This window comes from Hydra vulgaris, chromosome 11 (genome assembly GCF_038396675.1).
Source record: "Hydra vulgaris chromosome 11, alternate assembly HydraT2T_AEP".
NCBI lineage: Eukaryota > Metazoa > Cnidaria > Hydrozoa > Anthoathecata > Hydridae > Hydra > Hydra vulgaris.
Window position 1 is genome coordinate 6157327 of NC_088930.1, and position 12731 is coordinate 6170057.

The 12731-nt window shown below is 27.1% G+C and overlaps 1 protein-coding gene across 4 annotated transcripts; it reads right to left on the reverse strand.

The window, feature by feature from the left end:
- Positions 1–1414: 1414 nt before the first annotated feature.
- On the reverse strand, positions 1415–12349 carry LOC136087364 (proline-rich transmembrane protein 1-like). 4 transcript variants are annotated; one of them, XR_010641749.1, is made up of 7 exons: positions 5594–9675; positions 4530–5317; positions 3440–4453; positions 3024–3356; positions 2233–2324; positions 1889–2158; positions 1415–1747 (listed from the first exon to the last, which is right to left on the reverse strand). XR_010641749.1 is itself a non-coding variant. In XM_065809911.1 (7 exons), exons 4-7 carry the CDS (start codon positions 3034–3036, stop codon positions 1574–1576), a joined length of 549 nt encoding a protein of 182 aa, XP_065665983.1. In that variant the 5' UTR covers positions 3037–3356; positions 3440–4453; positions 4530–5317; positions 5594–5730; the 3' UTR covers positions 1451–1573. The 4 variants fall into 4 exon arrangements, 2 of the variants coding, with proteins under 2 accessions (XP_065665983.1, XP_065665982.1); XM_065809911.1 differs by having other exon boundaries at positions 1451–1747; positions 5594–5730; XR_010641748.1 differs by lacking the exon at positions 5594–9675 and having other exon boundaries at positions 4530–5572.
- Positions 12350–12731: the final 382 nt, after the last annotated feature.

The following is a 12731-nucleotide window of genomic DNA, read 5'->3' on the forward strand; positions in this document are numbered from 1 at the left end:
ACATTGCGCCAGAAGTTCAGACAGAACACAAGCAAATATATATAAAAAAATACACAATTTTTTGTCTATTGGAGGCAACTAAGACGCCACCAATAGACAAAAAATGGTACTTCTTTAGACATAAGAAGTATTAAATAATAAAAAAAAGTATTAAATACTATTGATAACAGTACTAGTAATACAATATATTATTTACATATAATATTGATTACAATTCAAGTATTGACAATGTTAAATAGTATTGATAACAAGTATTGTACACTTTTTATGATTTGCATAGTAAGCAAATCTCAAGAGAACAGGAAATAGAAATGGTTGAACTGGATTACATGTTACCAGAAGCAGAATGATCGTGATGATTATACGTCTGACCTGACAATGATAATTTCTTTTTATTCCATGCTTTATATAAGGTTACTTTCTATATATATATGTTTGTGTGCCACAAAATTTGAAATCAATTTTTGAAAGCTTTTTTCTCAACCAATTTTGCTCAAATTTTGCACACTTAATCATTTTCGATGACAATACAAGGAAATGGAAAAAATTTGACCAAAAAAAGTTAATTAAGTTAACAAAAATTTAATTTGTATTTATAAGAACACTGAATTAATAAAAAAAAAATTTAAAAACGTAACAGTAATTTTTCCTTTTACAAAAGATAACAAAAGAAGAATTTCTAGGCCCAATAGAATTCTGCTTGCATAAAGCATGGATTTGAAAAAAGAATTTTTTTTTGATTTACTAGTTTTATAAAGCAAGTCAACCAATCAATTAACTTTCCATTAATAATTCTAATATATAAGTTATCTAATAAGTTGCTCATTTATCCCGTAATAATCAAACGGGAAAAATACACAAAGTTTTATGGTGTGATAAATGATATATGATATATAATTTCTTATGTTATAGATAATATTTTTAAAGGAAAAATATATGGGGCACATTAAATCATCTGTAATAGAGGTTTTATATTATTCTTACTTTAATTTCGATTGTAGTTTACGAAAAAACTTTTACTTTAGTCTTATTCATAATCGTATCTCTAATCTAATCCATAGTCATATCTCATAAGCTTATAAAGCATATGAGAAATTCTTTACTAGATATATTTCGTCAACTTTTTTTTCGTAGGTAAAACTTGCGTTTAAACAGTTCCAATAACTATACTCTAATAAAACGAAACACGGTATTCAGAGTTTTTAAAAACTCTGACGACTGTGAAACTTGAACCAAAACAATTTATCATTGTTTAAATGGCAAACAAAATTGCTCACTCTTGATTCTTAAAAGAGTTAGCAATAAATTTAATACTAAGACAATATAAACTTTATTTTTAAACAAAGTTAGTTAAACACTTATTTGATTTCATAAAAAGTATATTTAGAGTTGTCTTATTAAGGAAAACCTTCTAATCAAAAATCAAAAGAAATAATAATAACAATTTAAATAGTTATACAAAATGATTATTTTTTATGCGACAAATATGAATATGAAAAAAAAAATTAACATTATGTGACAAAATGAAGTGACATGTTACAAACTGTAAAATATTTTTATTTTATTTATTATATTAACTTCCTAGTGTATTTGTCGTATAAGTAACGGTTGTCAATTTCTGGTTTATCAAATATATGATCCATGTTAAGTTTAACCCAATTACAAGTGATATTGTGGAAAATATTTTTGCTTTTTTAGAAGCTAAAATTGCTTTTTCTCGATCTCCTATGCTGATAGCAGAATTTACCTTAAAAAAAATAAATTTATTCAAGAAAAAATTACTTGTGTTTTATATCAAGCTAGAGCTTTAAATTGCTAGTTTATTCAAGAAAGATTAACGTTAATTGCTCATTCTTTTACAATAAAAATTATAAAAAGTTTAGCTTACTTTATTTGAGTAATATACGGCAATAAGACCAAGAGGCCAAAAGCAGCATAAACACGAAAACCAAGCCATAAAAGCGTGCGATGAAGGTAACGGTTGATCTGCTTGAGGTTGTGCACTTTGTGATATTGACACGTTTACTGGATTTGCAGTAACTGCTGGTTCTGGTTTTAGGTAACTCGGACCTAATGAGGAATTTATTGGATTACCAGCACTTACAGGTGGTATAGAATTTATAGAATCCTGTGAAGTATTTGCTGTATTAGTATAAACCTGTTAATAAATGTTGCTTTATTTTAGAATTATTAAAACTTGAACTTTTGATTAAATAAAAATAAAGCTCTTACGTTGCCAAAGAAAACAGATGTGTCATTTTTAGTCTCCTCTTGTATGTATGTAGATTGATTGAGTTGCTTATAATAAGGAGGTGAGTAAAAAGCTATACATACAAACAATATATATATATATATATAAATATATATATATATATATATATATATATATATATATATATATATATATATATATATATATATATATACATATATATATATATATATATATACATATATACATATATATATATATATATATATATATATATATATATATATATATATATATATATATATATATATATATATATATATATATATATATATATATATATATATATATATATATATATTAGGGTAGGTCGATTTTAATTCCGCATATTGCGTAATATTGCAGTTGTTGGAGACAGTTAAAATATGATTACTCAAAATTTGAGAGATTTTGGATGAAGAATCGCTAGCGGATTTAAATTCTATGATTTGTAGGATTATGCGAAAAAACACCTTAAAAGGCATTATATGCAAAAATTGACGTTTTAAATATATTCATATTTAATTGTTTTTTAAAATTAACTGCATTTCTGAATGATTTAAGTTTATAATAATTTATAACAATTAAGCTAACTTTATAACAACTTGTTAACTATTTGAAGATTTAAAAAGTGAAACTTCTATTCTTATATTTACATAAGAATATCAAAATAAACATTATTTTTACAACTTAAAACATTTTGAACATGGTTATATATATTCAGGAAAAAATTTTCAATTAAAATGTATCATCATAAGAATGGAAATAATACCCTTTTGAAACATATGGTTTACGCATCTTCCTGCTAAGTAGTTTAGTTAAAATGCAGCTGTGTCGATTCTCGAATCCATAGACGTATTGGGATGCTTCTGACACAAGTTTTACCGCTCGCTCAACACTCTGGGAGTGAGATGGAAAGTCGGGGATTTCAGGTTCAACATTATTGTCAATCATATATTGGATTTGCTCAATTGAAATATTTTATGTTGTTGGGGGCTCCGTAAATTTAGCATTGATGATGTCAACCAACTCATACCAATAATTAGCATTAAAATTAATTTCCGGAATTTTCTTCAAATTTACTTCCAAACTTGTATTGTTTACTCTATAAATATAAATCAAAAGCAATTACCACATTTTATGTGTCTTTTTTTTTAAATTTATTTTAGTTAATTATAAAAAAAATACCTTTGCCTTAGAGCCAGTAAGATTTAAAAACCAAAGTTTCGTATGTTGCTGTCATTATCTTTTAGCATGGCATAAAGAATACTTTCAGGTTTTAGACACAATGCGTTGTTTTTAATGTTTTTTTTAACAATATGTTTAACATCATCAAAGGGGAGATTATTTATTCTTTACCAATACCTTTTCCTTCGCAATATTCAAATAAAAGTCTTTGATTGCAACTAAGGTCTGTTAGTATTTTTTCTGGAATAAATTTATCTACAATTGGGTTTTCAATACATTCAAACAAAACTTGATTTCTATCCTGAATATTTTCAGCACATCTTTTGCCAAGTAGACACTGAAGCTTTTTGGCCCGGTTGTGTCACCATTAAGTTTCACAAAAAGAGCTCGTAACGGAAGTTCATTTTGATGTAAGGCGCATCCAATTAATTGTAGTTTTCTTTTTAAAAACTCTTCTAATTTTACAACTAAGCCACTTATTGGTCCAGTATTGGTAGGAGTATTATCAAGAAGAATAGCTTGTAAAACACTGAACGTTTCGGTAGCAAGAACTAAGTCTGTAGCACCAGTGACAGGAATCGTCCTATTAGTCAAATAACTTCCACTCGATTCTCCATCTTCATAAGTAAATGTGAGGTGATGTTCAGGTTTAATGCATTTCTTTAGTACTTCTCCTTGAGGTGAGTTTATTACTTTACTTGTTTTAGTTATATGATCGAGCTTGCTATCAACCCCAAGACAAATTAACTGTTTTTTTTGTTTTGAGTCCACATCTTCACTAACAATTTTTACTTTTGACTTGGCCCTATCTAATTTGCATTTATCAATCAAAATATCTTTTATATCAACATCATTTTTCAGGAGATATTTTATGTCATATAGTAAAGCATTTGCAAGGGCTGAACCTACGTTTGGCGAACACTCGTTTCTGACTAGTTCCATTGCAAATCTTGGAAGTTTAACCAAGTTGTATTTTCCAATAGGATTATTTATTGGTTTCCATTCACCTTCATCCTATAAAAAGTTAATAAAATAAAATACTTTTTGTTTCATCTACTACAAATTTTTCATGTATTTATAAAATATTTACCTCCGTAATGGTTAAATCACTTGTTTCTTCAATTAAGTTTACGTGTCTATGAGGGATTCATCTCCATCAACTAGCTTATGAGATATTTTATTTCGTTCTTTATCAAGTCTTTGAATCCTTTTGACAGAAAATCTATCAACGGAAAAAAGTTGATATGCACCTTTTGAACCAATTTTTTTCCTCTGATCACGAAGATAAGCTCTGTCTTCAAGAGTTACTTTATTACTTTGAGAGCAAAGGCATACAATATGTTCTTCTATGCAATTTTCTTTATTACATGAAACTTTTCTGTCACTACAGGGAAACACATCTAATGAACAGGAACATGCAGAAATATCAAAAAATTTGTCTAAGTTTGCATCAAGATTTCTTTTAACGCTTGCTTTTCTATGCTTGCGATTAATATCCTTAACAAGTACGAGAAGATCTTTAACTTTCCTATTAATAGATTTGTCCGTTATAAGAGGTAAACTTGGGTTAACTGTAGCCCAAATTGATTTTATGTCATTGCTTATTTGCTGAGTCACTAATACGATATCTACATTTGGATTTATATGAACAAGGTAGTAATAGTACTGAATAACCTGTTTAAAAGTGCTTGGATCTGTTATTGATAATTCACATGGGCTACCACAATATTTTTTTTCACTTTTCATCCGTGTAATTGTAGCCTTTACTTTTGGCATTTCTCGTGGACTAATTATAAATGTAAACTGTATTAAAGTATAACATTTAGAGCCATGGGTAACAGCGTGACTTTTTAGTGGGGGTGAAAGCACCAAAAAAACCTAAAATATCAAAACTTACTATTAAAAATTGGCTTTGCTAAAAAATAAAGAAATAAAACCCTTTTAAAAAAATTTGGGGGCCCATGACCCCCTCGTTTTCAAAATGAGGGGGCCATGAGCCCCAATCATTTTCATTCAGGAATTTAGTAAAACTATAAGTTCCTCCGACTAAATTATGTAAATCCATTAGTTTCTTCGAAAAGTTGAAAAAACAAAAATTATTTTGTATAAATAGGTAAAAACATTACTCTAAATATAATAATCATAAGTATTTACCTTTGGTATTAAAAGATTTTTTTAATTTGCGACTTTTTTTTTGAACCTACTTTTTAATACTTTATATTTCATTTTAAAACCAACTTTTAAATACAAACAAGATATAATACTTTTAAATACAAACAAGAACTTTTAAATGCAAAAAAGATTTGCAAAATTTAAATTTAAATGCGTGTAAACGATTTAGCGAAAATTTATTGGCCTCTTAAAACAATTGCGCTTTTTAAGAAATCTTTTATTGGTTACTTTATAAATTCGAAACGAGATATTTTAAAACGAGATTATTATACTTAAAATAAAATATTTCAACATTTTAATTAACTATTTAACAAAACTAGTCCAAAATTAAGACTTGAAATATAAATCCGCCAGCCATTTTTCAAACCAGGATTCTTGAGATTTGGCAAAATCTCATTTCTAACCTAGACACAGTAACTGCAACATTACGCAACTTCAAATTCGAAAAAAAAGCTAAAATGGACCTACCCTTATATATATATAACAAACTTCTTATAGCCATTTCAGTTTTAATACCAAAAAGATTTGCTTTAAATAAAATATGGTGTAAGCAATTATTCTATGTAAGATATAGGCAGTGTCTATACATTTTCAATGATATACTTATGTGTTTATTAGAAACATCAGTATACCATCATTTGATCACATACCATCAAAAGTTGTAGAAAGTAAATAAAAGCAATAACTTTAACTTTAAAACCAAAGAAATCTTAAAGAAAATATAATCAAAAGCATATCAGATTATTTATTAATGGTACGTCCATTGTTTTTTAAAACTTCAGTACATCAAATAGAGGCAAAGAATCAATAAGTTTCTCAATTTGAAATTGATATATTTGTGACCAGGCAAAAATAAACAATGTCCATCATCTATTTAATGCAATAGAACGGTCACAATCAGGAAAATCCCAAAGAGCACCCCCAAACCATCAAGCTTTTTCCACCCACATGTTTCACGGTTTCTATAAAGTGCATTTGTCTTAATTGCTAACCATTTGGTTTTCTCACATTTTGTTTTCCATCTGAATCTTTTAGGACAAACTTCGTCTTATCCAAACATATTATTGGTCTCAACTGTACAACGGTCCAATTTTATATGTCTTTGAGATAATGATTTAACGGGTTTTGGGTTCTTAGCTGCTATGAATAACTTTTTGCTGTATAGTAACTATGCAACAACTGCATTTTCCAAGTTAATCATACAACAATCAGTATGAGGAGTATTTTTCTTCGGTTGTTCCCCTAAATGTTTATTTTTTAACAGTTCTTTTAGTTTTGTATTTATTAACTAATCAACTTATAAATGGGTTTTAAATTTATAACATTTACACAAATCAGTCTGTGTAGTTTCATCATTTTAATCATCAATAGCTTTTTGTTTGAAAACGCCATTAGATTTATTAAGTGCCAATTTCTCTTCGTTCAGATACAACTTTTCTTTAAGTTTCTACAAAACAAAATTAGTTGTTTTTTATGTTACACAAATAGGGCTCCCAGTTCAAGCATGTTGAGGTTCGAACGTGTTGCTTTTTTTCAAAATCAACACTTTTAAAGTTCAAGTCACAAAGGAATATGTAACAAATAATGTAGAACGTTACTTTTAAGTTTAAAAATTAAAATAGTGACGTACATTACATATTTTTAATTGTTAAAGAAATCCCACGGTGGCACCCATAAAATAGTTTATAAAATTTCTTAATTTAAAAAAAAAAGCCGAGTTAATATTAGGGGTGAGAAAAACCGGATATCCAGTCCGGTTTGCTAGAATCAAATTCAAATTTCAACAAACCGGGCTGGATATCCTGTTTTCCAACTATACGTGAGCAAAACTATGAGATATCCGGTCCGGTTTGTCACAATCTGAATCGAATTTTACCAAATCGGACCGGACATCTGGTTTTTCTCACCCCTAGTTAATATAGCGTCGACGAGCTAATAAAAGTTTTAGTAGTACGAATGGATGAGTTTAAAGATATAAGCACAACTATAAGATTTGAGGCATGGGGATATTTCGAATTTTCTGTAGAATAACAGAGTTTAAAGAGTAAACTCTGTAAAATTACTCTCAAAATACAAGGCTCAACAACAACAGATATTACAAGGCATTTAAAAACAAAACACAAAACTAAAATTCTTAAATGCAATAACTCTGCGCCTGAGGCAGCAGCAAACATTCCTGCTGCCAAAATACCTCGAATTGAAAGTTTTTTCAAAGATGACCATAAAACTCTATCTGAAATTTTGAGTCAACTATCAGCTAGTGATGAAATCAGCTTTCACACCAATGCTAGAAGTGAAACTTTGCGATCAGCATTTTGTGCCCAGCAATACCAAATCCCTCAAAGTCCTCAAACCGTTCGCGATCTTGTCATTAAACACTTCACGTTAGTCAAAAAACAAGTTTTAAGTTCTTTGAAAATGAAACCGAAGATGAATATACTTCAGTAAAAAACAGGAGATATATGAATTTAAATCTACATCATAGTGAAGGATTTCAATTGCTTGAAATGGTAAGAATCGAAGTTAAAATGCCAGCAACAAAAGCTATAAAATTGATCAGCGAAAAGCTTAATTTATTTGATTTAATTTTGGACAAAGACATTGTAGCTTCTGGTACTGATGGAGTAAGCTAAATGAAAAAAATTGGTCATGACACTAAACCTGAACATCAAATGTGTTACAACCACGCTATTTATCTATGTGTGATTGATGTGCTCTATACAAAAAACATAGTTGATGCTCATGGTTTTGATAATAACCATGTTGATGGTGATATAGAAGCTGTAGATTATGATCAAGGTTACAGTGATAATGAAAATGAGACTGAAGTTAGTGATGATATTCAAACTGTTTATGAAGTTAGTGAAAGTTCTATTCCATTATTGAAACTTGAATATCAAGAAACTGTGTCAAAAATAAGAAAATTGGTTAAAAAATTTCGTAGATTACCAGTGAGCAATGATGATGAACTTCAACCAAATATAATTGAAAAGTTTGGAAAAGAAAAAGCTTTGATTTGTGATTCAAAGACAAGATGGAGTATTATTGGCAGCACTATTGATATGCTTGAAGGTTTTTTGTAGGTGCAAACAGAAGTAAAAATAGCTCTGATTGGTATGAATATTGATTTTCCTCTAACTAAAAATGAGTTTGATGTCATAAATTAGCTTTGTGTTACTTTAAAGCCACTATAATTGGCCATTAAAACTCTTTCAAAGGGAGATACTGATTTTTTGTACCCTAAAATTGTGATGAATTTACAAGAAAAAAAACTTCATGAAGCTAATACACCTATAAGTAAACTTGTTAAACAGATATTTGAACATAGAATAATTGAAAGAAGAAACTTTCATTCAATTCATCTCATAAAATACTTTCAAATCCGAATGTCTTAAATAAAGATGACCAGTTTGGCAGCAAGATTAAAAAAAGCAAAATTAAAAAAGACGATTACTAATCTTGTTACCAATGTCATTCAGCGATTAATTCAGCTATCTGACAATAGTTCTGATGATGACAAGGAAGTAAGTAGTATAACTGATAGTATAACTTATAACGTAAAAAGTATCAAAATCATTTGAATTTAGCTCAACAACTCAAACTTTTTATTGAACAATAAGTCACTGAAATGAAACTTGACTATCAGGATATTGGAACAAACCTCGTTCAAAAGGAAACGGCTGTTTTGGAAGTTAGCAAAGCTAGGCCAAAGTATTTAGATTTACTTTTCAAAGCTCTTCAAACAATTCCTCCTGCATCGGTAGAAGCTAAGAGAGAGCTTTTTCTAGTCTTGGACTTTTTGTTACTAAAATAAGAAATTCTTTAAATGACGAAACTTTAGATGCACTAACTTTTTTAAAGCCGACTATGAAGAGTTTTTATTGATGTTATTTACTTTTGTCCTAATTAATAATGATAAACAAATAAAGAGATTTACGCATACTTTTTACGCATTACTTTTGACTGATTTAACATAATTGACATAACGTTCGAAATAGTTCGAACTTTTTTCAGTAACTTTGTTAAAGTTCGAACTTTTTTCGAATTATAAACTACTGTTAAAATAAAATAAATTTAAAAAAAAAATCCATAAAGCGTTTAAAAAATTTTTGTACAAATTGTTTATACATTATAATATTAACTATTTTATTATTATCAAGGTAAGCAATCATTCATCTTCCCTAAATAATTCATATTAAATAAGAGCAATCAAGTTGATTTGCTCTGGGTACAGATTTTGAAAGGATCTAGCTGTTTCATAAAGAAATTAATGCTATCAACGGTTATAATTCAAATATTGATAAATATTTAAATTGTAAATTAAATATTATAATATAACTAGTTGTTTACGTTTAAAATAATAATTAAAATAATAAAATTTCTCTCTAACTATTTGTCTGAAAATCAACTTGTAATTATCATGTTCCACTTGCATTACTTAAAAATCTGACTTACATGTCAAGGACCACGTTTAAAACATATTATATATTAGTGTATCTAAAATGTATTTAGTTACTAAAAAAAAAAGCTTTAAGGAGTATTTATACTTTTAAAAAAATTGCTCAATTGTTTTAGTCTCTGTGTAATAATTCCAATCGATAGTTAAATAAAATGTTATCAAAGATAATTGACTATCGACCATGAAGGCATCTATTTGTGTTTGCAGAAGTAGCTTACTCTTTACATTTTGTCGGTGGAAATTAAGAATTAAGAAATAACTTAGCCTAATGAACAATAAAAATTTTTGGTTTTCTTGATAACCAACAAATAATTAATAAGCTAAAAAGTTGAACATAACGAGAAAGTAAAACTATTAGTGAAAAGAAACACAAGTTTACCGTATTTAGTTTAGCTGCTATTTTTTCTGTTTTTTAAAATAATAAGCAATTAGCCAAGCTGAGTTCTAGAATATACAAATTATTATAATTCGCGCCTTTAGCATGGAGTGATCTATATCTAGCATATACTTTTATGATTAAAAGAGTTAAGCACAAGGCCACCAAAAAACCGCAATCAAATAAAATGGTTAGTTATGAAAAGCGACTTGTTAAAAAGGGTTTAAAAATATCTAGAATATAACTTATATAGATCTTAGAGGAAAACTGTGAGACTTAATTCACGTATACAATATCATTATATACAATTTTAGAGTTTTTTAAACCAGTCAAAAAACGGCGCGTTACGATGACCCGTGCATTTCATCTAAACATAGTAATCTTATAATTAGGATGAAGTTTATATTAATTGGGGCATATTACCAATATTTTTGAACTCCTTGTTAAAAATAATGGTTTTATGCGCTAATTAGTTTAAGCTTAGTTTTGTCCATTTTTTTTAAAACACAGTGTGTCAAATTTGAAAAAAACTCCTTGATATTTTTTTAGATAATGTTTAGAGGTTGGACCAAAACTAAAATCCAGACTCCCTAAACTCAAACTTATTACATATAAAGACATGCTAAATTCCTCTTTTTCATATAATGTTTCCTCTTTATCGTTTTATCTATCTTCAAACCCTTTTTGTTGTTGCTATAAATTTTTTTTTCATTTTTTAACCTTATTAGACAATTTTTGTCCTTGAGCTTTACACGAAAAACATCAGTATTTTGGAAAACGTGTTAAAGAAACCTAGAAACCGTGGCAGAATGCTCAGGAATAATTCCTAAACTGTAGCTGTATAAATGTAGAACATGTATTAAACCATCGTGTCGCCATCATGGAATTATATAACTGTCGAGCTATTGTGTTATTAACCAAAATATGAACACTATTTTAACCATTAAATATATGTTGTCAGGATAGCATTCTTTTCGTGCTAACAAAATATTATTGTATAAATAAATATATGCATAATTTTTTTGTATTTCTTTTATCAACTACAGCTGTTGTTTTTTTTTTCGGAAACTCAAACTTACACTTTCTGAATAATCTTAACTTTTATATGATATTTATACTTTACTTAAAAAAAATAAAAATAAAAATAAAAAGTTAAAAAATAAAAAAAGATTTTATAAATACATAACTATATATTGTCGATTAATAATTAAAAATATATAATACATAATATAAATAATGTAAAAAAATAATGTAAAATAAAGTAATAATAATTTATAATATATATATATATATATATATTTATATATATATATATATATATATATATATATATATATATATATATATATATATATATATATATATATATATATATATATATATATATATATATATATATATATATATGTATAAATAATGTAAGATATAAATACGGTAAGGTATAAATAATGTAAAAAAAAGATCATAAATAAGCAAATAAAGATTTAAAATAAAGTAAAAATTAATTTTTAGAAACGCAACCAAAAGTCCCATCAAACTATTTATGTAAATATGACTAACTTAAAACCTCATACCTTATTTTTTTTTTTTTTTTTTTATTTTTTTTATTGTATGCTTCTCCAAAAAAGTTTATTCAATATTTACTTAAAGTTTGAAAGTTTGACTGGTTGCGTTGCTAAGAAACTTTTACATAATTTCAAAATATTTTAATAAAACTCTCACATTTCTTCTTATCCATATCTTCTTAATTAATTTTTTCTCGAACTATAAAAATATTTTTATTACAGCTAAATACTTTTTTTGAATTTATAATATTAGTCTAAACATTTTTATATGCAAAAGGTAATTCTTAACCTCCTGCTTTCGCTTTTGAAGGTCAATCAAATAAGTATTAGCTCTGACTCATTTGATTGATTAGAATTTTAACTTATTTATATATTTGAAATAATACCTCAAACATTTTTATTAAAACAATTACCTTCTTAATCACTTAACTTTATAATAAAAATTTCTTTTTTTTTAAGTATATGGGTATTCTGTATGGTTGTCATAGTTACCCACCTCCTAATCCTTCTTTGTATGACTATAGTTAACATGAATGTTTTTTTGTTAACATTTTTTTTTTCCTCAATGCTATTTTCAATTTATTACTGCTCATAAACAATTAATATTTATAAAAAAACATTATATACGAATATAAAAAAAAGATATTCCCAAACGGTATAATCGTTTACTTCTCGATTCCACAGTAAATAATTTATGTTATTACCAAACATAAAGAAACT